The 23,985-nt window shown below is 45.7% G+C and overlaps 9 protein-coding genes and 1 non-coding gene across 10 annotated transcripts; 9 read left to right on the top strand and 1 right to left on the bottom strand.

Moving 5' to 3' along the window:
• Nucleotides 1-632: 632 nt before the first annotated feature.
• LOC111627169 (probable cytosol aminopeptidase) lies at nucleotides 633-1,445 on the bottom strand. The gene is given in 1 exon segment (XM_023370739.1): nucleotides 633-1,445. A coding segment is annotated over 1 exon segment (798 nt). The 5' UTR covers nucleotides 1,431-1,445.
• A 613-nt stretch (nucleotides 1,446-2,058) lies between these two features.
• Nucleotides 2,059-2,406, top strand: LOC111627168 (cell cycle protein GpsB-like). The gene has a single exon (XM_023370738.1). It carries the CDS (start codon nucleotides 2,059-2,061, stop codon nucleotides 2,404-2,406), a length of 348 nt encoding a protein of 115 aa, XP_023226506.1.
• Nucleotides 2,407-9,352: 6,946 nt separating this feature from the next.
• LOC111627167 (50S ribosomal protein L13-like) lies at nucleotides 9,353-9,787 on the top strand. Its single transcript, XM_023370737.1, has one exon. It carries the CDS (start codon nucleotides 9,353-9,355, stop codon nucleotides 9,785-9,787), a length of 435 nt encoding a protein of 144 aa, XP_023226505.1.
• Nucleotides 9,787-11,270, top strand: LOC111627166 (UTP--glucose-1-phosphate uridylyltransferase-like). Its single transcript, XM_023370736.1, has 2 exons — nucleotides 9,787-10,117; nucleotides 10,492-11,270. The coding sequence occupies exons 1-2, from the start codon at nucleotides 9,787-9,789 to the stop codon at nucleotides 11,268-11,270; spliced, it is 1,110 nt and encodes a 369-aa protein (XP_023226504.1).
• Nucleotides 10,196-10,269, top strand: Trnai-gau. The gene has a single exon. It is a non-coding gene; the product is annotated as a tRNA-Ile (tRNA).
• Nucleotides 11,271-11,311: 41 nt separating the features above from the next.
• LOC111627165 (DNA topoisomerase 4 subunit B-like) lies at nucleotides 11,312-13,180 on the top strand. Its single transcript, XM_023370734.1, is given in 2 exon segments — nucleotides 11,312-11,866; nucleotides 11,945-13,180. Coding segments are annotated over 2 exon segments (1,791 nt in total).
• A 214-nt stretch (nucleotides 13,181-13,394) lies between these two features.
• LOC111627164 (DNA topoisomerase 4 subunit A-like) lies at nucleotides 13,395-15,668 on the top strand. The gene has a single exon (XM_023370733.1). The coding sequence runs from the start codon at nucleotides 13,395-13,397 to the stop codon at nucleotides 15,666-15,668; it is 2,274 nt and encodes a 757-aa protein (XP_023226501.1).
• Nucleotides 15,669-18,389: 2,721 nt separating this feature from the next.
• LOC111627163 (putative agmatine deiminase) lies at nucleotides 18,390-19,448 on the top strand. The gene is given in 1 exon segment (XM_023370732.1): nucleotides 18,390-19,448. A coding segment is annotated over 1 exon segment (1,059 nt).
• Nucleotides 19,449-19,466: 18 nt separating this feature from the next.
• LOC111627162 (tRNA uridine 5-carboxymethylaminomethyl modification enzyme MnmG-like) lies at nucleotides 19,467-21,311 on the top strand. The gene has a single exon (XM_023370731.1). It carries the CDS (start codon nucleotides 19,467-19,469, stop codon nucleotides 21,309-21,311), a length of 1,845 nt encoding a protein of 614 aa, XP_023226499.1.
• An 891-nt stretch (nucleotides 21,312-22,202) lies between these two features.
• On the top strand, nucleotides 22,203-22,916 carry LOC111627161 (cysteine--tRNA ligase-like). The gene is given in 2 exon segments (XM_023370730.1): nucleotides 22,203-22,525; nucleotides 22,739-22,916. Coding segments are annotated over 2 exon segments (495 nt in total). The 5' UTR covers nucleotides 22,203-22,208.
• Nucleotides 22,917-23,985: the final 1,069 nt, after the last annotated feature.

Raw genomic sequence — 23,985 nt, 5'->3', positions numbered from 1 at the left:
GAAAAAAATTATCGTTTATGACTACCACCGCAAGATTCAAATTGAAAACCGTCAAGTGGTGGCCTTTATCAACGATCTGGAAGAAAAGAAAACTAGTAAAACTAAGTCGATACCCTCTGAAGTCAGCGACAAAGGCAAAACAACTCCCAATCAACTAGGTCTAGTTAACTTAAACATTCCCGACAACTGGGACATTGAGTGGGAAGTGATGGGTTACGATGATCCGGGCGGACGAATTCTGCTGAAAATAACTATCACGGTTGACAACATATTAGAAGGCTACCACCAGTTTTGACTGGGCGGTTACCGGAAAATGAGCGTGCCGTCTCAAAGCGCTTTTTCCATCAATTAAGACGGTTTTTGCTTTTCACGCTCGCGAAGGAATTCGCGAGTTTTTTCGTACTGGTCGCGGTCAATAATTTGCCGCTCGTAAACTTCTTCAACTAGCGTTTTATCGCTTTTAGGCATGGATAAGTAGAGAATTTGACCAATCAGCGGTAAGCAAAAACAAATTAGCAGACCCCACCAGCGACTCCGGCCGCGTTCGGTCGCTAGAGCGAGTCCGACTGCCCCCGAAGTGAGGCAAATCACTAAGGCCACAAAAATTAGTAAAACTATCGTAGTTAGCGCCATTATTTGCTAACCATTTCGTAGAGCGTGCGCACCATCGGCGCCTGGGGAACTTCGTTAATTTGGGCTGTACCAGCGATATCTAAGTGGAGAAATTCGCAGTTCTGAGTAAACTCTTTCAAAAACATGGCGGCTGAGCAGGAGTTACCTTTGTTGGGTGCTTTGTAGTCGACGTTTTTAAGGTCGGCTACCAAAGATTGGCGGATGTTTTTGGCAAAGTTTTCGTGGAATGGCATGCGCCAAACTAACTCATGAGCGTCTTGACTAGCGTAGTAAAGGTCTTCCCAAACTCGGTCGGTGCTTGCTCAAGCGCCCGTGTAAGTGTCGCCAAGTGAAATTAGGATCGCACCCGTTAGGGTGGCAATGTCTATCACGCGCGTCGCACCGAGCTTTTCAATTGCGTAAGTGATGCCGTCTGCCAAAACTAATCTTCCTTCGGCGTCGGTGTTATTGACTTCGACTGTTTTTCCGCTCATGGAAGTAAAGACCGAGTCGGCCGTAGATGCAAAGGGAGAGATCATGTTGTCGGTAATCATCATTAAACCGGCTACGTTAGTTTTGGGTTTGAGCGTAGCGATGGCTTTCATAACTCCGGCCACCACGGCTGATCCGGACATATCAAACTTCATACCGAGCATGTTGAGCGAAGGTTTGAGATTCATGCCGCCCGAGTCGAACATAATTCCTTTGCCGACTAAAACGGTTTTGGTTTTTTTACTGCTCGGGGCTCCGTTATATTCAAAGACAACTACCCGTGCGTCAAAAGCCGAACCGGCGTTAACCGACAAAAGCAGCCCCATTTTTAGTTTTTGAATTTGGCTTTTGTCTAGAACGGTGACTTTAACATGAGCGTGGTTTTGGAAATCTTTTTTGATCCGGTTAGCTAAGTCAGTTGAGCGCATTATGTTAGGCGGTGTGATTTGTAAATCGCGGGTGTAGTTAACGGCCTCGGATAAAATCTGGGCGTGGTTGTGAACTTTTTTCTCTTTCACGTTGACTAGTTCTAACGTCGGTTTAGCGGCAGTTTTTTTGGTTTTAAGAGAAAACAGCTTAGCTCTATCAAAGTTGTAAAGGTGCACAAAAGTGTTGACAATCAGTCTTTCGCTAACGTCTTTAGCGGCGAAAGATTCAACATCAATTTGGTATTCGCGGGGCGCTTTTTTGACGATTTCAGCAGCGACTTTTTTGAAAATTTCTGCGCTGTAAGTTTTGTCTTTGCCCAGGTAGGCAAAGGCGATGTTTTTATTAATGTTTTCCGTAATTGCTCCGACCTTTGAAGCGATGTATTTAGGCTGTTCTTTGTCGTAAAAAAACCCTTTCAACAACATAATTTTGGGGTTACGTGTTTTTAATTGCATAGTGATCAAACCTTCTCCGGTGGCTGACCCTAATTGTACCACCGAAAAGTTGTCTTATAATTTAGAAACTATGGCTAAACCAATCGCGCGCCCGCTGCTCAATCTCAAGCACGAAACTATTTTGAAAAAAAAGTTCGCCGTTGAGCTCTCGGGTTATAACGCTAGCGAAGTTGACGCCTTTTTGGACCTGATCATTAAGGACTACCAACTTTACGACCAGCACATCGGGACGCTCCAGGAAATAGTCAGCGAAAAAGTTGCCTTGGTCAACGATAAGGACGAACAGCTTGACAAACTGAAAATTGAGAACGCCAATTTAAAGGAACAGCTAGACTTTCTTTACCAAAACAGCACCAACCAAGTGCTCCACAAAAGGCTTTCTAAACTGGAAAAAGAGATCGGTAAAAAGGCGGTTTAACGGCGCGAAGATAGTTGTTTTAACGTCTCTAAATGGGGTATAATTTAGTTGGCACCAACTCAATCGCTGCCGCTGGTCAAGACGTACAAGACGTCTGGCTAGGTTGTTTGTTTCTCAATGTAGTTTACAAATAGCAACCTGAACCTTTAAAGTCATCCTATTCTCCTATTAGTTTGGTTTAAGTCTCCACAAGTTGCATCTACATAGCAAACAATTGACGCCAGCGCTAAGGCTCTCTGAGTCAGTCTTAACCAAGGTGGTAGAGGAAAGTCCGCGCTAGCACTGCCTGCGATGGCAGTAGTGTTCGTGTCAAACCCAATAAGTTTGAGCCCAGACGACTAGTGCCACAGAGACGAATCTATTCAGTTAGAGTGAAACGCGGTAAACTCCACGAGCTAGAAACTCAAATTAAGGTAGAGGAGTCCCCGAGCGGAAAATGAACTTGCTTAGGGAATGCGTTGTTCAACAAACGCGCATAGATAAATGATTGAGCCTTCTTGAAGGAACAGAACGCGGCTTACTTGGTGTCCAAATAACCCATCCGGGTTATTTTTATTTGGTAAGATTAATGGGTCAACCAAGGAGACTCAGAGATGTGAGCTTGAATTGTACTGGGATGTTTGCTCGGAACCGTGGTAGTGTTTCTGCTGATCAGCGCTTTGAAAGATAAGCGGAAAAATTACCTTGTCAAGAAAGAGACCGAAAAACACGAAGTGATGAAGGAACACGCTCGCCAACTGGTTGGTATTTGAGTGGAAATTGTTGATTGACACAACCAAAAACTGCTGGATCAGTTCGTTCCTTCAATCGGTAAAATTAGAATGAGCGAGATTCGTCAGCGGGCCCGAGCCGCTCTTGAACTTTTGAGTCAAAAACCAGAGTTTGAGATAATGTCAGAGTCCGAGGCTAACCAGGACATGGTCACGGCGTTCGAAAACTTACGCCGATCAAATTCCAACAACTGAGCCAAAAACAACCGGGAGGATCTCAAACTTTTCCGCTCGGCTGCTGAGCAAGGGATTAACGTCCGGCAAAATCACCCTTTTTACTACCAAGCTCAGCAGGAAATTGAAGGAGTCTACCGTGAATCTACCTAACAAACTAACCATCTTTCGTTTGATTTTAGTCGTACCGCTCGTGGTGCTTTTTAGTTTGGCACTGAGTTTGCCGAGCGAAAAGACCCACTACCAAACGCAAATGTATTACCTTTATTCAGCTGGTGCAGTGTTTGCCTTAGCAATGCTGACCGATTGAATCGATGGCAGAATTGCCCGCCGCCGCAAAGAAGTGACTACTTTCGGCAAGGTGTTTGATCCGATCGCTGACAAACTGATTGTGATGGTCAGTTTAATTTTCTTGGCCTTTCTCAAGGTAACTCCCTTTTTCGTGCCGATCTTAGTCGTGATGCGCGACATTTGCGTCGATGGTACGCGGATTCTTAGAGCGCACCACCGCGGACAAGTGGCGGCTAACATGCTCGGAAAAATGAAAACCGTGCTGCAGTCAGTTGGGATCCTAGTGGTAATTTTCGTGGCTCCGATTTTAAACTGAGGTTCGGGCAACCAGTTTGAATTTTTCAAAGCTAGTTGGCAACTATGAATGATTAACTTAACTTTGTTAGTCGCTTTGTTTTTGACTTACGTTTCCGGAATTTGGTACATTCATCAAAATCTCAAAGCGAGCAAGGTAACACCGATGGAGCATGAAAACGCTTAAGTCATTTAGCAAGCGAACTTTTTACGCGCTGGATCCGCGCACCTTTAAGGACGGCAATCAAGACGGCTACGGCGATTTAATCGGTTTAGCCCGCCAAGTCAGCTACTTTTCGATGCTTGGAATTGACGCGCTCGTTCTGCGCAATGTTTGAAAAGATCTGCCTTTGGCTAAGCAAACTTTCACGAGTTTAAGGCCTGAGATTGGCGCCGCTAATCAGTTAGCCAAATTAATCCGTCTTTTTCAAGACAAAGGGATCAAAGTCTTATTGGAAATCTCTTTGGCTGGCATTGATCCGCGCCACATTTTTTTACGCCCAGCGTCTGCAAGCGCACTCCAAGAGCAAGCGCACTTAGCGCGCCACGGGCAACTGCCGACTCGCGAGCAGTACTTACTCGGCGATTTAACCACCGACGTGGTCTTAAACCAGCAGCGGGAGAATTTTCTGATTAGTCTCACCAAACTGATTAATTACTGGCATAAGTTCGGTTTGGCCGGTCTAGTTGTGACCGATTTTGAACAGCTCTTTGATTTCAAAAAGACGGCGGTGTTAGGCGAACAAACTAAGTTGTTGCTAAAACGAATTTACACGATTGTCAAAATGGTCAGCGATCAGTTCTTGTGAATTGGCATGGCTAACCTTCTTAATCCACAAACGATTCGCACCCAAAACTTAATTCACGACCCGCTTTTTGATTACTTAGGCACCTACGATTTTTCTTTGCTCGGCAAAGATCACGCGGTTAGTGCTAAGACGCCAAAAGTTAAGTTTGCCCCTCGCCAATACGTGAAACTAGCCCGCGATTACGTCAATTACCGCCGCGGTTTGCACGGACTTAGTTCCCATTTAGCGGGACGAATTATTAGTCGCTGGGCGAGCGACTACGCCTATCACGCCGAGGCGGGCAAAAGTTTGCTGTTTTTGCTCTTGCTCCACGCCGGCTCAAGCTTTGTCTACCAGGGTGATGAAATGGCTCAGCCCAACCACTTTGCTCTCAAGCAAAGCGATTTAAAGTTAGTTAAACATGTTCAGTTTCCCCAAACTTGGTTAACTAAAGAGAAAGACAGGAAGGCCGAGCAACTCCGCCAACTGCGCTACCATCACCACGCGGTTCATGCGCACGGATTGATGGCTTGGGATGAAAGCGAGTTTAGCGGTTTTAGTAAGACTGCTCCGCGGATCAGTTACGTTTATCCAACCAAAAATGTAGTCAGCGTTAAAAAGCAGTTTCAAGTCAAAAATTCGGTCTGGCATTTTTTCCGCTCTCTCAACGCTTACCTTAAGAATCAAACGATTATCTCGCTTAAAATTGCATGTCAAACCAACGGACTGATTGTTTTTCGCGGGCGCACTAACCGGGGTCGCTTTTTAGCGCTAGTTAACGTTAGTCGCCAACGCAAGAGAGTCAGACTGTGAAATCGCAGTAAACAGGTTATGGTTGTCTTTTCCAGTTATTCGCACCGGGACTACTCAACTTTCCCTAAACGGTTAGATGCTTTCGAAAGTTTGCTTTACCTAATCAAACCGCGCACCAAAGAGACAAGCGCCGTTCTTTAAAGTATAATTGAGGCAAGGAAATTTTATGTTTGACAAACAGAAAAAAAAGTCTTTTGAACCGGCTGAGCCTAAGCCTTTAAGTCCTAATGACGAGTTAGAGCAAGCTAAGGAAAGAGCTCGGCTTGAGCGCGAGATTGCTAGTAAGCTTAAACACGATTTAGACGACTACGTTGATCATGAAAGCGATTTGCTGGAACAGCAACGCACTACTTTGACTGATGATGATTTGGCTAAGACAACACAAGTGGATGTGGATGGGGTTGAAAACATCCAAGAGTTTATTGAGAAGAATTTGGCGTCGGGTGGTAAAAAACATAAAAAGTAAAATTGGCTTAATCTTTTAGAGAAAGGAGTTGTCAGTGCTAGGATTTGAGTGAGTATTAGTTGGACTATTAGTCGTTTTGATTTTAGTTCTCTCACCCTTTGCTATTAAAGAGGCAGTAGAAGCAGTGATCAAGGATAAAAAACATAAGTACGTGAGAGATTACTACAAGCAAAAATTAGAAGAAATTGAAAAAGATCGGAAAGATAAACTTGAAAAACCTTTTTAAATTTATTTACCAAACATTCTTATTTTATTCGTAACAGCTTTGTTCCAGGGCATAGTTTAGATATTTCAGATTTCTCTGTATTCTTTGACTTTGCTGGTGTTTGAACAAGAGATATGATTTTTTTCATGTGAATAAATTGGAGTAGAAGTTAACTGCAAGCAAACAAAGGGATTTACAGAAGAATCACTTGTGACACTGGTTGTTAAAAAATTGCAACACTGCATTTTTAAAATATGAATGTAACAAAATTAGTGAATTGAAAAGAAACACGCAAGAAGACTCATGGACAAGCGACATTATAATAATTTTGTTGTGAGAAAGTAAAAGGAGTATAGATGAGAATTAATTTGCACCAACACACTTTAAAAATTAAAAACTCGGAAGATGCAACAAGAAATTTAGATATAAAGAGTGACAAAGATGTAGAAAGATTCTTTTCCAATTTAGTCAAGTATGAAGTTGGCGTTTTGGCTATAACGAATCATAATTTCTTTGACAAAGAGCAATTTGATTTTTTGCACAAGATATCTAAAGAAAAAGGAATATTACTTCTGCCCGGGATAGAGATAGATATTATTGATGATTTCGAACAAAGCACTAACTTTTTGAATTTAGGAATTATAGTCAGTGATAAAGACAAAGACAGATGATGAAGTTTAATTAATGAGTTAGTGCCAAATAAAAAAACTGCTAACTCCTATAAAATTAAATTGAGTGAACTTATAGGCAAATTAAGCGACTTTAAGAAAATTTACTTGGTACCTAATAAACAAAAAGGCGGAAAAGATCTATCACAAAAAAGTTTAGATCTAATACTTCAAGATAAAAACAGCGAAAGGTTTTTTGAAACTACTAATTTCATCAGCACAAAAATACTTAATCTCAAAGGCATACCTTCTATTTATGGATCTGATGAATGCAAAGATATTTTGCAACCAAAGTATGAAAATTTACCTAATCCTAGGATAAAAATTGATTCTTTTGAAAATTTAAAACTTTTTTTGAAAAAAGATCCCCACTTTATTAGCCCGCAACTCAAAGAAAAATTTATTCAAGAGTTCTCTATAAAGCCAAAACCAGAAAATAGCGAAGAATGAAAAAATGAACTAAAGATACCTATTTATAGAGACGTGAACGTAATAATCGGTCCAAAAGCTACCGGTAAGTCAATTATATTAGAAGAGTTAATGAAGAAAATTAAAGTTGAAGAAAAAGTTGTCTTGGAATATTACGATCCTAAAAATGGGGTCAACGACTACGGTGAACATGAAAAAAAAATTAAGAAAAGATTCGATATTCCTTCTTTATTTAACGAAGATGTTAAAATCCTTGACAAATTTCTTGATAACAATCATTTAGGCGGTCTTGGTTTTGCAAATATATTAAAAAACTTTAACGACATAATAAAATGATCTAGGAAATGTGGTAGGAGCAAGTATAAATCTTGAATAGAGTTTCAATACTCAAATGAAATGAAAATGTTTGTTAGCGAAGAAATAAATATTGAAAAGGAATTTAAGGAATTAAAAAAGGTTCTCGAGAACATAAAACAAGTTACCAAAAAGATTGACGAATACAGGAGAAGTAAAAATAATTTTGAAAATTTGAATAGCCATGATACTGTGAAAAATTATTTACAAAAAATGCAGAAATTTGAGTTGGAAGAGTATAAAAAAACATTCACTAACAAGCACACATATCTAGTCATTGAGAAAATCGTGAGTAAAATAAGCGACAAAATTTCTGCGTTGACCGCGCACCATAAAAAACCTAATGAAATAGGTATGTATTCTGTCTTCCTTGCCCGTAACCAACTATTGGGAGCGATGAAAAAAATTTTTTGTTGAGAAAAAATTGGTTCAACGCTTGCGATAGGAAGAGTAAGTAATTTAAAACAGTTTTATTTAGTTAGAGAATATTTTTCACCCGATATTAAAGGTTTAAAAAAAGGTTCTGCAAAAAATCTCGGTGAATCTTTGAATTGAACCACTTTTAAGGATTTAAAAAAAGAAGGGTTAAAGATAATTGATGATATATGAGCAGAATCTCTTTTATCACATTTAGTTCAATTTTCCGAAATTTTAAAAAATAATGCCATCAAAAAACTAGAAAACCGTGATTTTATTTGATATGAGGAATATACTGTTGATCAAAACAAACGAAAAGTAGTTCCCTCAAGCGGAGAGAAGAGCATAATATCTCTAATGAACTATTTAGGTTTGGATCAAGAATATTATGTTCTAGATGAACCAGAGCAGTCGCTGGACGGTTTTTTTGTTAATGAGACCATAGTTAGCAGAATTAATAATTTAGCCAAGATGAACAAAGCAGTTATAATCGTCACTCACAACCCAAACATAGCGATTAGAACTTATCCATATTCAATAATATACAGAGATAACTCGCAAATCTACAGCCAAGATCAAGATCAAGAAAGAGAGACCTATTTTGGCAACGCTTTTTTGAAAGATATGAGAGACAGCAACGGGAAATTGGCTAAGGACAAATTGAATCAGATATGCCAAAAAATCTTAGAAGGTGGTAAGGAGGCTTTTCATGAGAGAGCGTATCGCTACAGTAGTGAATAATAAGAAAGATATAAAAGAAGTATTTGACTTGAGTTTACAACAAGAATCAAAGACTATTACCGTTGAGAACAAAAGAACAGAAGATATCTTGTCTTTATCAATATACGAGGTTAATGAAACAGACTTGGCAAGATTGTTTAAAAATGTAATTACATATTTGTTAAGTTTAGATGCTGATGAGTTAAGGGGCGTAGAATTAATTGATCAAACCCCAGATAATGAAAATGAACTTGACAATATTGAAATTTTGATATTTCAACAATTTAGGAATTTGTTTTTTGATGAGATTAAGTTAATAGTAAGAAACATTCTCAGTCAAGAGAGAGAGTTGGGTAATCTTGATTAAGAACTGAACAGATTGTATATCAAAGTTTCCATTTTAGGTAAGCATTAGCAGAATGTAGAAATTGGCAAAAGAAACATAAAGTTATTAAGAAGCACTAACCAGATTTTGCAATTCTCAAATGTTTGTTGGTAAATTTGTAATATAATTACGTGGCATTAAACCGATTCTTAAAGAGAAAGAAAGTTAATTTATGCGCCAAACAACGATTGCAAAACCCAGACAAATCCACCGTAAGTGGTATTTAATTGACGCTCAAGATCAGACGCTTGGACGTCTAGCGACCTTTGTGGCCAGTTACTTGCGCGGAAAACATAAAACCGACTTCACTCCCCACGTTGACATGGGCGATTGCATCATTGTCATTAACGCAGCTAAGGTCGGTCTTAGTCCTGAGAAAGAAATTAAGAAACTCTACCACAGTCACTCAGGCTACCCTGGCGGGCTAAAAACCATCAACGCTCGTGATTTGCGAGCACGCCACCCAATTCGCCTAGTGGAAAAAGCTGTTCATGGCATGCTGCCCCACACTAAACTTGGTCGCAAACAACGACTTAATCTTTACGTTTATCCTAATGAACAACACAAACACTGGGCTCAAAATCCCCAGCAAATTGAGGTTAAATAATGGAAGCAAAAACAAATTATCGCGGTCTCGGACGCCGCAAAACTTCAACCGCTCGCGTTCTGCTAATGCTAGGTCAGGGCAAGTTTACCATTAACAAAAAGCCAGTTGAAGACTACTTAAAATCGCCGCTACTAATCAAAGACACTTTGCAACCATTCACGCTGACCAACACCGAAAATCAGTTTGACATCAAAGTCAATGTTAGTGGTGGAGGACTAGCCGGACAAGCCGGGGCAATTCGCCTTGGCATTGCCCGCGCTCTTTTAGAAGTTTCACCTGACTACCGCACTCCGCTTAAGAAAGCCAAAATGGTGACTCGCGATCCACGCCGTAAAGAGCGGAAAAAACCTGGTTTACGCAGTGCCCGGCGTGCCCGTCAGTTCTCAAAACGTTAAAAGCACGTTACTTGCGGATGTAGCTCAGACGGTCAGAGCACACGACTGATAATCGTGAGGTCGATGGTTCGATTCCATTCATTCGCACCATATCAACGCGCCAAACCCGGCCTAAGCGTCGGGTTTTTTTGTTGCTATAATGGCGTTGATTAGCAAGCGAAAGGACAGTCGTGAAAAAAACTAATTTAAAACCGATCAAGAAGGCCGTCATACTCGCCGCCGGCTGAGGAACTCGCTTTTTACCGCTCACTAAAACGATTCACAAAGAACTAATTCCCGTCCTGAACAAACCAATTATTCACTACTTAGCTCAAGAAGCGGCTGCCGCTGGGATTGAAGAAGTCATTTTAGTTATCTCGCCCCGTAAGTTAGATGTCATTAAGTATTTCACGCTTAACGATCCGCTTGAATCCGAACTGCGCGAAAAAGGCAAGGTAACTTTGCTGAAAAAAGTCGTCGAAACTAACCAATTAGTCAAAGTATCAATCGCGATCCAAAATAAACAACTCGGCATTGGCCATGCTATTTCGGTTGCTTACGATCTGCTACGCGACGAGCCTTTCGCCGTCATTCTTGGCGACGATCTTTTTGTCTCCAAAAAACCGGCCATCTGTCAGTTGATTGACGCTTATAACCAAACTGGTTCAACGGTCATCGGCGTTCAAAACGTTAGTTCCGAAAAAGTTCACTTATACGGCGTGGTCAAGCCAGTCAGCGATTTGACTCCCGAGCGCAATCTTTTCAAAATATCCGGCGCGGTGGAAAAGCCCTCAGCCCAGGAAGCGCCGAGCCACTACGCGGTGATGGGTCGCTACGTGTTCACGCCCAAAGTGATGGAAATACTGCTTGAACTTAAACGCAGTTGGCAAAGCAAGCAGGGCGAATTGAACGTGATTGATGCGCTGGACCAGCTTCAACAAAGTCACGAAAGCGTCTATGCGCTTGAGCTAGAAGGTCAGCGCTACGACCTTGGATCGATGGAAGGATTTGTCAAGGCTAACATTGATTTAGCACTTGACGACCCCGAAATTGGTCCTGCCATTAGCGAGCACATTCGCACTAACGCCAAGAAAATCTTGGCTTCCTAAGGCTCGGGCCGCACTTACTAAGTCAGTTATAATTGTAAAGTATGGGTAAGTACGACGCCAGTAGTCTTAAGTCGCTGGAAGGCTTAGAAGCAGTTCGGAAACGACCTGGAATGTACATCGGTTCGACCGATAGCCAAGGTCTGCACCACTTAGTTTGGGAAATGATTGATAACGGCATTGACGAGGTCTTGGCTAAGTCGGCCAACAAAATCAAAGTCGTCCTTAAGCAAGACGGATCGATTATCGTTGAAGATAACGGCCGCGGCATACCGGTTGACATGCACAAACCATCGGGTAAATCGGGGGTGGAACTAGTTTTTAGCGAACTCCACGCCGGTGGTAAGTTTGACGAAAAAGGCGCCTACCGCACGGCCGGCGGCTTGCACGGCGTGGGCGCTTCGGTCGTCAACGCGCTTTCAACTAAAGTCGTCGTTAGCGTTTTTCGCCAAGGTCACCACTACTTAACCACCTTTGAGAACACGCACGTTAAGGAGAAAACCCACCAAGTCGAACCGACCCACAAAACGGGGACTCGCGTGCAGTTTTGGCCTGACAAAAGCATTTTCCGCTCGGTTAAGTTTGACTACGACCGGATCTGAGAAAAACTGCGCGAGTCGGCTTTTTTAACCGCCGGACTGACGGTTAAGTTGCGCTCGGAAATTGATAACCGTCAGGACGAGTTAGTTTCCCACCACGGCATCGCCGACTTTGTTCACTACATTGACGAATCGAAAAACAATCTCACTAAGGCGTTTGTTTTTAAAGGCGGCCAAGAGAGAATTGAAGTCGAGATCGGTTTTCAGTACAACGCCGATTACGCCGAAACAATCGTCTCGTTTGTCAACAACATTAAAACGATCGGCGGTGGAACCCACGAGCAAGGTTTTAAAGTGGCTTGGACAAAAGTGATCAACGAGTACGCTCGTCAGCAAAACTTGATTAAACCAAAGGAATCAAACTTAGACGGCAGCGACATTCGCGAGGGTTTAACGGCGGTGATTTCGCTCCGCATTCCCGAAAAAATGCTCGAGTTTGTCGGGCAAACTAAGGAATCGCTGCGCACTCCGGCCGCCAAAGGCGCGGTTGAAAGCGTGATCAACAACAAATTGGCCTTTTGACTCCAGGAACAGAAAGAGCTGGCGCACAAGATCATCCAAAAATCGCTGGTTGCTTCGCGAGCTCGCAAGGCGGCTCGTAAAGCCCGCGACGAAGCTCGCAGCGCTAAGAAAACGCTCCAACAAACGCGAATTATTTCCGGTAAGTTGACGCCGGCTCAGTCCAAAAACCCGCTTGAACGCGAACTTTTTTTGGTCGAGGGAGACTCGGCCGGCGGCAGCGCCAAGTTAGCGCGCGACCACCGTCACCAAGCAATTTTGCCTTTGCGCGGTAAAGTGATTAACTCCGAAAAAGCGCGCTTAGTTGACGTTTTAAAAAACGAAGAAATAGCGACCGTAATCAACACGATCGGCGCGGGCGTCGGGAAAGACTTTAGTCTCAAAGACTGCCAGTACGGCAAGGTAATCATCATGACTGACGCCGACACTGACGGAGCTCACATCCAAACTTTACTTTTAACTTTCTTTTTTCGTTACATGCGCCAGCTGGTCGCGGCTGGCGGGGTTTACATCGCCCTAGCGCCGCTTTACCGGGTTGCCTGAAACGAAAAAGGTCAGAAAGCCCATCGCTACGCCTGAAACGACCATGAGTTGAGCACTCTGTTGGAAGAGCATCCCAACTCGGAAATTCAGCGTTACAAAGGACTAGGTGAAATGAACCCGCACCAGCTATGGGAAACGACTATGGATCCGTCCACGCGTACTCTGGTAAAAATTAAAATTGATAACGTTGCCCAAGTCGAACGGCAAGTCTCGGTCTTAATGGGCGACAAAGTTGAGCCGCGCAAGAACTGAATTAACCGCCACGTTAAATTTACGATGGAAGACGACTTTGCTAAACCGAAAGGACGCCGTGTTTAATCCGCGCGACGAACACATTCTCAACCAGAGTCTGGATCAGATACTTTCCGATCGCTTTGGTCGCTACTCCAAGTACATCATTCAAGACCGGGCTCTGCCCGATGCTCGCGACGGACTTAAACCCGTCCAGCGCCGGATTCTTTACGCGATGTACAGCCTTGGTCTGACGCCTGACAAATCTTTTAAAAAGTCCGCTCGGGTTGTCGGTGAAGTGATCGGTAAGTACCACCCCCACGGCGACAGTTCGATTTACGACGCCCTAGTGCGAATGGCTCAGGAGTGGAAAACTAACTTTCCGCTGGTGGAAATTCACGGTAACAAAGGTTCGATTGACGACGACCCGCCGGCTGCAATGCGTTACACCGAAGCTCGTCTAAGTCCGCTCGCGCTAGAGATGATGCGTAACATTGACAAGCAAACGGTCAAGTTTACACCTAACTTTGACGATTCAGAAATAGAACCGACCGTTTTACCAGCGCTAGTTCCCAACCTACTTGTCAACGGCGCGCTCGGAATCGCCGCTGGCTACGCGACTGACATGCCACCCCACAACCTTAAGGAAGTTTTAGATGGGGTGATCGCCCGGATCCGTAATCCCCACCTTAGTTTGCGCGAACTTAACAAAATTATCAAAGGTCCGGATTTTCCAACCGGCGGAATCGTGCTTGGCAAAGCAGGCATTCGCGAAGCGTTTGAACGCGGTTCGGGCAAGATCGCTCTGCGAGCCAAAACGGAAATTAGTCCGCCGGGCAGCAAACACCCCTACATCAAGATCACCGAGATCCCCTACGGCGTAGTTAAATCCCGTTTAATCCGTCAAATCGACGAAATTCGTCTTGACACCAAAGTCGCCGGACTGAAAGAGGTGCGCGACGAAAGCGACCGCCACGGGATCCGGATTATGGTGGAACTCCAGAGCACGAGCGATCCGTCTAAAATCTTGGCTTACCTTTTTAGCAAAACCGATCTGCAAGTTTACTACCACTACAACAACGTGGTGATCGCTAACCGGGCTCCGGTTAAATTAGGACTGATCGGTTTAATTGATGCTTACTTAGTCCACCAGCGTGAGATCCTCATCCGCGCGCTTGAGTACGATTTAGCCAAGCATAAGCGCCGGCTAGAAATCGTCAAAGGACTCACCAAAGCGAGCGAGATGATCGACCGGATTATTGAGTTAATTAAGCAAGTGGCTGGCTCAAAGCAGGCGGTGATTGAAGCGCTAATGTCAAAGCACCACTTTACCGAGCTCCAAGCTCAAGCGATCGCGGAACTGCGTCTTTACCGCCTTTCGAACACCGACCAAAATTTGCTGGCGGAAGAGAAAAAAGAGTTAACTAAACTGATTCACCAAAAGGAAGCGTTAATCGGTTCGCGCACTAAGTTTGATGATTTTTTAGTTAACCTTTTAACCAAGCTCGGCGAGCAGTTTGGTCAAAAACGCAAAAGTCAAATCGAAGCCCACCTTGACACGACTAAAGTTGACCTTGAGGCGCTAGTTAAACACGAGGACGCTTACCTGGGAGTAACACGCCAAGGCTACATCAAAAGAGTCGGCGTGGCTGAGTACGGCGCCGAGCAGTTGCTTGATTACCGTCTCAAAGAAAACGACACCCTCGTTTATTTTCACCAAGTTAACACGGCCGACAAACTGCTGGTGTTTACGTCGCTAGGCCGCTACGTTTTCTTACCGCTCCACAAAGTGGAGAGTTCCAAGTGGCAAGACTTTGGTAAACATATCAACGACTTTGCCCTGATTGATCCGCACGAAAAAGTGGTCGATGCGATCGCGGTCCACGATTTTAACCTCCACGCTTACATCGTGCTGGTCACTCGTCAGGGGAAAGGCAAGCGGGTGCGACTGAGCGATTTCTTAGTCACGCGTTACACTAGTCCGCTCCGAGCGATTAATTTAGAGACTGGCGATGAACTCGTTAACGCCCGACCTTCAAACGGTCACCACCAAGTCATCATCATTACCAAATTCGGTCGGTCCGTGCGTTACGCCGAAACGCAGCTGACAATCTATTCACCGCGTTCCAGCGGAATCCGTGCCCTAGCTCTTAATCAGGACGACCAGGTGGCGAGTTTAGTGATCGGGAAAGGTTCGGACGTGATCGGCCTTGTTTCAAGCCGGGGCGGTCTGAAACGGATCCGGATTAAAAGCATTGAACCGATGGGTCGTAACACCAAGGGTAAACCAGTTTTCCTAATGCTTAAGAAAACACCCCACCTAGTTTTAGACGCCAAGATTGTGCTGGCTAAAACGTTGATCTACGTTCGTCGCGGCGAAGAAAAACAGATCATCACTTTTAAAGAGGCTGAAATCACCACCAACCAAACCGGTTTTTCGCTGACCAAATTTAAACACCTGGACGATGCTTCGATCATGCATTACAACCGTCTCCACCAGGGATCGTGACTTTTTAGCGATTCGCAGAAAGATAGTTTTGAAGCCGACTTTGCCAAAGCCGAGGCCGACCTTGACAAAGCTAGTCAACTATCGATCGATGACATTTTAGACAGTCTTAAGTAAACGGCTAAATTTGTGGGTTAATACTGCTCGGTTATAATTAGAACCTAATTGAAAAAAGAGGTTTGTCCTTATGAATAAGCTTTGTCACTTCGTTGATACCCAAGATTTAACGCGCCAAGACATTTTGGCTTTGCTCAAACTTATGAAGTACTTCAAAGACGCTCGTTACAACGGTGCTGTGCCCGAACTACTTAAAAACCGCACCTTAGCGATGATCTTTGAAGAGCCCTCAACCCGCACACGCGTCTCGTTTGAAGCGGCCATGACATTGCTTGGCGGCCATGCTCAGTACTTAAAACCGGGCGAAATTCACTTGGGTCAACGCGAATCGCTTTACGACACAGTTAAAGTGCTTTCGCGCATGTGCGACGGAATTTTTTGCCGAGCGCTCAAACACAGCACGATCTTAGAAATCGCTAAGTACAGCGACGTGCCGGTTTTTAACGGTCTATCGGATTACAACCATCCCACCCAGGCGATTTGCGATTTGTTCACCATGCTTGAACACGCTGACCCTAGCAAAACCAAAAACTTGTCTTTCGGTCAACTAAAAGTTGTTTTCATCGGCGACCGCACTAACGTTTGCAGCTCTACGATGCACATCACGACTAAGATGGGGATCAACTTTGTCCACATCGCGCCTAAGAAGTACCAGTCACCGCCCGAGTGAATTAAAATCGCCGAGCAAAACATCGCCCAGGCCAAAAGCGGCAGCGTCAAAGTTAGCGACGACATGAACGAAGTAGTCGGCGCCGATTTTGTTTACACCGACTTATGGTGGTGAGTTGACCAAGAGAGCGAGGCTGACGAGCGCGTCCAAGCTTTTAAACCGACTTACCAAGTGACGCCTGAGGTGCTCAAAAAAGCCGGTCCCCAAGCTCGTTTCATGCACTGCCTACCCGCTTCGCGCGGCGTGGAAGTTTTAGACAGTGTCATGGACGGCCCCCAGTCGATCGTCTTTGACCAGTCTGAGAACAGGTTGACAGCCCAGTTGGCGCTTTTGGCTTACTACATTTACCCCCGCCTAGACCAAGCTGATCAGGCCGTGCGAGCATACCACCGCGGTTTGATTGAGACTTACCTTAACGATCGTCACCGTCCGTGAAAAGAGCGTTACACTTACAACAACGCTGCTAACGAAACGAGCCATGAGCCAAAAACCCGTCAAAAAACTTAAAGCGAGCGACATCGTTCTTTTTACGTTCGCAGCCGTATTCGTTTTAGATTCGTTTGCCGCCGCGGCTGCGATCGGTTGACAGTCGATCGTTTGACTGTTAATTTTGGCCCTAGTTTACTTTTTACCCTACGGTTTTATTAGTGCCGAACTAGGCGCTGCGATTGGCGCCCAGGGCGGAATTTTTGCTTGGGTGAGCCGGGCCTTCGGCCGGCGCTGAGCGATCCGGAGTAGCTGATACTACTGGATTAACGTCGCGCTTTGGATGCCCTCGGTTTTCATCGCTTTTTCAAGCACTTTGTCCTATGCTTTCTTTGGCAACCAGTTATCGCTTTGAAGTCAAATCGGCATCGCAATCGGCCTGATCTTTCTAACGACTTGTCTTAATTTTCTCAGCATTGATCAGCTCAAGTGGTTGCCCAACTTAAGTTCGGTGGCGAAACTGATCGTGACCTTGGCCTTAATCGGCGCGGGGATCGTTTGGTTAGTTCAAAACCGCTCGGTTAGTACGCCTGTACTAGATCCCGACTTCGGCTTGGTTCCCAGCTGGTCAAAGGGTGTGATGTTTTTGCCGGTGATCATTTACAATCTGTCGGGCTTTGAACTCTCGTCTAACACGTCGAGCGAAATGGCTAACCCGAGCCGCGCGATACCCAAGAGCATCATTATTGCCGGACTGACGACGATCGTTGCTTACGTGCTTGGTACCGCCGCTGTCAACATCGTTTTGGACGTCAAACAAATTGACATTTCCAACGGCTTAATTGACACGATTAAAACCGCTTTCAACTTGCCCTGGTTAGTCGAAATTATCGCGCTCTTTTTGCTCTTCACTTTTTTTGGTAACATGATCACTTGAACTGCCGGCGCCAACCGCACGATCATCGAATCGGCCCAGAGCGGTGCTTTCCCAGCCCTTTTTGCCAGCCGGATTCGTGCCACCAACGGTCCGCTCTGGTCTTCGATCATCACCGGTCTAGTTAGCACGTTGGTGGTGCTTTTGGCCGGTGCACTTTCAACCGACGGAAAAATTAGCGACCTTTTTTGGTCAATTTACGCTTTCTCAGCGGTCGTCTTTTTACTGCCTTACTTACTAATCTTTCCGGCTTACCTTAAACTGCGTCTCCACGAACCAGATCTAGCGCGGCCGTTTAAAATTCGCGGTCCGCTCTGAGTTCAAGTACTGATCAGTGTTTTACCAACTTTCATTGTCCTAGTCAGCATTTTTCTCTACGTTTTTGGCGCAGTCGTGGTCGGCGAAAAAACGTTTGCCTTAAACGACGGTGGCATGCAAATACTTTTTTGTTTAGTCGGCACGGCGCTAACAATCTTAGTCGGTGAGGCGCTAATTTTTTGGCACGCTCGTCGCCGAGTCCAAGGAGTCTCCCATGAGTAAACTACTAAAAACTACCCCACTAAAAGACGGCTTTTACATGCCAGGTGAATTTGAACCCCACGTTGGCTGTTGAATGGTCTTTCCCGAGCGTCTGGACACTTGGCGCTCTAACGCCGCGCCGGCCCAAGCAACTTACGCCAAGGTCGCCAACGCCATTAACCGCTTTGAACCAGTCACGATGGTTGTCAGTCGCGCGACGGAAAAAATCGCCCGTCGCCTCCTAGACCCAAAAATCCGCGTCTTGGTTTATCCGTCTGACGATTCTTGGATGCGCGACATCGGACCCACGTTTGTCCGCAACAAGGACGGCGAAGTGCGCGGAGTCGACTGGATTTTTAACGCCTGGGGTGGCGAGGCTTACGATTCGTGAGACCAAGACGACTTAATGGCTAAAAACGTTTTAGATTACCTCAAAATTGATCGCTACCGAGCCCCGCTTATATTAGAAGGTGGTTCGATTCATTCCGACGGAGAGGGCACGATTTACACGACCGAAGAATGTTTGCTCAATCCCAACCGCAACCCCAACTTAACTAAGCAGCAAATTGAGAACTACCTTAAGCAGTACCTAGGCGCTGAAAAAGTGATTTGGTTGCCCTGGGGTGTTTTTAAAGACGAAACCAGCGGTCACGTCGATAACATTTGCTGCGTGATTAAACCCGGCCGAGTGTTCTTAGGCTGGTCAGACGATCCTAACGACCCTCAGTACCAGCGCAGTCACGCCGATTACGAGTATTTAAGCAAAGTTACCGACGCCCGCGGACGCAAAATCGAAGTCGTCAAAATGCCGATGCCAACCCATCCGCTTTACCGCACCAAGGAGCAGGCGATTGAATCAAGTGCGACGCGGTTTGCCAAAGCCCGGCCAGTTGGCGAAAGGTTAGCGGCTAGTTACGTTAACTTTTACATTGCTAACGGCGGAATCGTGATGCCAACCTTTGGCCTGCCGAGCGACCAGGTCGCTCAAAAACTAATTGGGCGTGAATTTCCCGGCCGCAAAGTAGTTCCGATTCCCTCAATTGAAGTTTTGCTCGGTGGCGGAAACTTCCACTGCATCACTCAGCAGGAAATCAAGACACCGCTTCACAAAGATTAATTTTGTAGAATTAAAAAAATGTCCCAAAAGTTTCAGGCGATCGTAGTTGGTGGCGGCCACGCTGGCGTGGAAGCCGCTTTTGCGCTCGCTAACGCAAAATTTAAAGTCGCTTTAATCACGCCTAATCTACGTCGTCTCGCTAGCATGCCTTGCAACCCGGCGATCGGCGGTCCGGCCAAAGGCATTTTAACGCGTGAGATTGACGCCCTGGGCGGAGTCCAAGGTTACTTCAGCGATTTGGCGATGATCCAAATCAAAATGCTTAACCAGAGCAAGGGACCGGCTGTACGGGCTTTGCGAGCTCAAATTGATAAAGATAAGTACAGCCAAATGATTTACCAAGCCGCGCAGGATCACCCGCACCTCAGTCTAATTGAAGCGATGGCCGAGGACTTAGTTGTCAGCCAAGGCCAAGTTCAAGGAGTGGTGCTCGGCGACAAAACCAAGCTTTGTGCTCCGGCGGTTTTGATTACGACTGGCACTTATTTAAACGCCCAGATTTTACGGGGACAAGAAAAATTCGCCAGCGGTCCGGACGGCGAACAAGGTAGTTACGGATTGAGCCGGGCGCTCGCCCGGCTAGGATTTTCGCTCCAGCGTCTCAAAACCGGTACACCGCCGCGTATTTTAGCGAGCTCGATCGATTTCAGTCAAGTTCAAGAGGAAGTGCTTCCGCCCGAAAAACAAGTCTTTTCGGCGCGTTCAGGTCGGCGTTTAGACCAGCAAATCCACTGCTACTTAACCCACACCAACCAGGCGACTCACGCCGTGATCCGGGCTAACCTTGGTCAGTCATCGCTTTACAGTGGTTTAATCAAAGGCGTCGGTCCGCGTTATTGTCCGTCGATTGAAGATAAAGTGTGTCGTTTTCCCGATCGTCCGCGCCATCAAATTTTTTACGAGCCGGAAAACGCTGCTTCAACCACGATTTACCTGAACGGGCTTTCCACTTCGCTGCCGCCGGCTGTCCAAGCCAAAATGGTGGCTACTTTGCCAGGTTGCGCCCAAGCCAAAATCGTTAAATGGGGCTACGCGATTGAGTACGACGCAGTTGACCCGCTCGAGTTAAAGGCAACTTTGGAAACTAAACGGGTGGCTGGACTTTACTTAGCGGGTCAAATTAACGGCACCTCGGGTTACGAAGAAGCAGCCGCGCAAGGTCTAATGGCCGGAATCAACATCGGCTTAAAACTGCGCCAGCGCGAGCCGGTCGTGCTCCGACGCGACCAAGCTTACATCGGCGTTCTGATCGATGACCTAGTGACCCGCGGAACGCGCGAACCCTACCGGATGCTAACCTCCCGGGCCGAATACCGCCTATTGCTTCGTCACGACAACGCCGACCAGCGGCTGAGCGAAATTGGTTACCAAGTCGGGTTGATTTCGAAGGATGAAATCGAGAAAATCCGCGCTAAGTACGAGGAAATTGAACAAACTGTCCGCCGTTTGGAGTCAAGCTACCTTTCAACCAAAAGCGAACTAGCGCTTCGAATCGGTTTGGCTGAATCGACCAGTCTAAGCCAGTTAATTGTCCGCGGGCTCGTTGAGCCAGGCGAGTTAGTCGATTCTCCTTACCTGAACGAGATTACGACCCGAATTAAATTGGGCGGTTACATCGCAAAACAAAACCGCGAAGTCAGCAAAATGGTGAAACTGGAAAAGATTTTAATCCCCGAAACGATTAACTACCACGAGGTGAGCAACTTAGCTTCGGAAGCGCGCCAAAAACTGGATTTGGTCCGTCCCCGCACGATTGGCCAAGCTCGCCGGGTGGCCGGAGTTAATTTGGTTGACATTCAAATGTTAACTTTTTACCTTGTTTCGCAAGGTAAAGTGCGCACCTTCGCCCAAAACGCACCTTAATTGACCAAGCGACGAGCACCCGGCCGTACTCCGCGAGTTGGATGCAGCGGTTTAGCGGTGAAATTATGTACAATTTGGTAGTCATGTGAGTATTTTGAAAGTCGGTGAGAATTCGGGCGTGGAACATCCGGAAGATCGCTTTTGTATCGATTTTAATCGCTACTTCGGTAACTTTCATCCTCATTTTTTCGAGCGTAATCCCGATCGCGGCGCTGCCTTCTTTCAAAATAACTTTGGCCGGCCTGCCGATCAAACTGACCGGCTACATTTTTGGACCTTTTATCGGCGCCATCACCGGGATCGCTAGCGACATCATTTCTTTTATGTTCCGGCCGACTTTTTTGCACTGGTGGTACACGTTAGCCTTCGCTTTGGTTGGACTAATTCCCGGAATAATCGGCTACATTTTCAACCGCCGCTGACTCAACCGCCAAGAAGTTGACAAGCTTTTTAACCGTAAGTACATCGACTCCAACTTCCTGGCCACTTTGGTAATACTGGTGCTAATTTTAGTCGGTGTCACGACTTTTGTGGTCTTGCAAGGCGACCAAGTTTTTGCCCGCCAGGAACTGATTACTAACAAGTGGGTTTTTCTGGGCATTTCCATGTTCGGTATTTCAACGATGCTAATCGGAATTTTCATTTTCCGCTTCGCGCTCAAACCGCGTTCGTTCAACGGCGTGATCCCGATCATCGCTTTTTCGGCGGTTTTAGAAATTTGCACCACGCCGATTTTAACGCTTGGCGACGTGGCCGTTTGAGGTTACGACATGCAGCAGTTCGTGACACTTTTAACGGGTCACTTAGTGCTAACTCCGGCCAAAATTTGGTTTAACTTGTTTGTGATTTACTTCGCCTACAAAATCGTTTCGCCTTTAATTTATAATAAGACCAGCAATGGCTGGTAACGAGCTTTTGATTTACGTTTGCGGCCCGACAGTTTATGATCACGCTCACGTCGGTAACTTTCGTCCGATTTTAACTTTTGACATCTTTGTCAGAGCCCAGCAAAGTCTCGGTAAAAAAGTTGAGTTAATCCACAACATCACCGACATTGACGACAAAATTATCGCCCGCGCTGAGCGTGAAAAAACCAGCGCTTCAAAGCTGGCTCGTCAGTACGCCCAGTGCTACAAGGATTTACTCAAGTTTTATAACGTTACTTGCATAACCAAAATCCCGCTGGTGACACGCTATGTGTCAGATATGCAAAAGTTAGTTAAAAAGTTGATCGCTCAAAAGGCGGCTTACCAGGCCGAGGGCAACGTTTTCTTTAACGTTCAGCAAGCGCGAAAACACTACGGGGAAGTTTCCTCCCAACGTCTTGACCAAATAGTGGCTCACTCTGACCAAACTAACTCGCCCAAAAAATACCCGGCTGATTTTGCGCTTTGGAAAAAAACCGACTTGGGCAAGCGCTGAAAAAGTTCTTGGTCGGCTGGCCGCCCGGGCTGACACACCGAGTGTGCGTCTCTGATTGAGCGCTTTTTTAAGGGAAGGGAACTGGACTGACACGGCGGCGGAGTTGACTTAATTTTTCCCCACCATGAAAACGAGAACATTCAGTTTCGGGCGATCCACAAAACTCCGATCGCCAAGCAGTGAAAGCACGTTGGACTTGTCAATTGGAAAGACACTAAAATGGCTAAAAGTCTGGGCAATTGGGTTAGCGCGCTGGACTTTGGCAAACAGCACGGCTTTGACACGCTGAGAATGATTTACTTGCTAACCAATCCAACTAGTCCCGTCGACCTAACCTCCGAACTAATTGAGCACGCCCACGCCCAAGTCAAGCGCTGGCAGCAAATTCATCTCCAAAGTCAACTAATTCCCTCAAGCAAAGTCCTGAGCGACCACGAGCAGCAAGTTTTAAAGCAGATCACTCAGCAGATCGGTGAGTGAAATTTTAGCGCCGCTCTCAAAGTCATCCACGCGCAGCTGAAACTTTTCCACGAGCAGAAAGCGAGCGGACTTTTAACGCGCAAGATTTTCACTCTGCTTGGTTTTCGGTTTGCACTTGAAAAAGTCACGCCCGACCAGCGCCAACTTTACCGTCGGTGAAACGCTTTGCGTGAACAGCAAAACTACCAGGCCGCCGACCGAATTCGTGCCCAGCTAATTAAACAAGGACTAATTTAAGAAAACAAAAATGGCCAGTGATCCAAAATTAATTTACGGTAAAAACTCGGTTTTAGACGCGCTCAAACACGGCTATCCGTTAAAGTTAGTTTACGTGCAAAAACCGCTGCTCAACCACCAAATTCAGGGCGTTCGTGTGCAAGTTAAATCCAAGCAGTTTCTAGACCAATTAACCGGTGCCAACCACCAAGGCTACGTGGCTTTGGTCCAAAGTTATCCGTACGCCGAGTTAGAGTCTTTTTGAAAAGACCAGCCGGCCCGAGTGTTGGCACTGGATCACATCCAAGATCCCCACAACCTCGGAGCGCTTTTACGAACCGCTAACGCGCTTGGTTGAAAGCACGTTCTGATTCCCAAAGATCGCGCGGCCCAAGTGAGTCCCGCCGTTTTGAAAGTTGCCAGCGGCGGTCAAAACGGTCTTAAGATCGCCCGAACTAATTCGCTCCAGAGCGCCTTAGAAAAGTTGAAAAAACGCGGGTACTGACTTTACGGAGCCTTGCTCAACGGCCAAGATTACCGCACCGCTCAGCTTAAC

The sequence above is a fragment of the Centruroides sculpturatus genome, unplaced genomic scaffold (genome assembly GCF_000671375.1).
Source record: "Centruroides sculpturatus isolate CEXI.00-Female unplaced genomic scaffold, Cexi_2.0 scaffold597, whole genome shotgun sequence".
Classification (NCBI taxonomy): Eukaryota; Metazoa; Arthropoda; class Arachnida; order Scorpiones; family Buthidae; genus Centruroides; species Centruroides sculpturatus.
The sequence above is the reverse complement of the archived record's forward strand: the minus strand, read 5'-3'. Positions and strand labels throughout refer to the sequence as shown.

Coding starts and splice junctions, on each gene's coding strand:
- LOC111627168 (XM_023370738.1), top strand. CDS start 2,059: ATGGCTAAACCAATCGCGCGCCCGCTGCTCAATCTCAAGCACGAAACT.
- LOC111627167 (XM_023370737.1), top strand. CDS start 9,353: ATGCGCCAAACAACGATTGCAAAACCCAGACAAATCCACCGTAAGTGG.
- LOC111627166 (XM_023370736.1), top strand. CDS start 9,787: ATGGAAGCAAAAACAAATTATCGCGGTCTCGGACGCCGCAAAACTTCA. Junction 10,118..10,491: donor GGTGACTCGCGATCCACGCC/GTAAAGAGCGGA, acceptor TTCACTACTTAG/CTCAAGAAGCGGCTGCCGCT.
- LOC111627164 (XM_023370733.1), top strand. CDS start 13,395: ATGTACAGCCTTGGTCTGACGCCTGACAAATCTTTTAAAAAGTCCGCT.
- LOC111627162 (XM_023370731.1), top strand. CDS start 19,467: ATGTCCCAAAAGTTTCAGGCGATCGTAGTTGGTGGCGGCCACGCTGGC.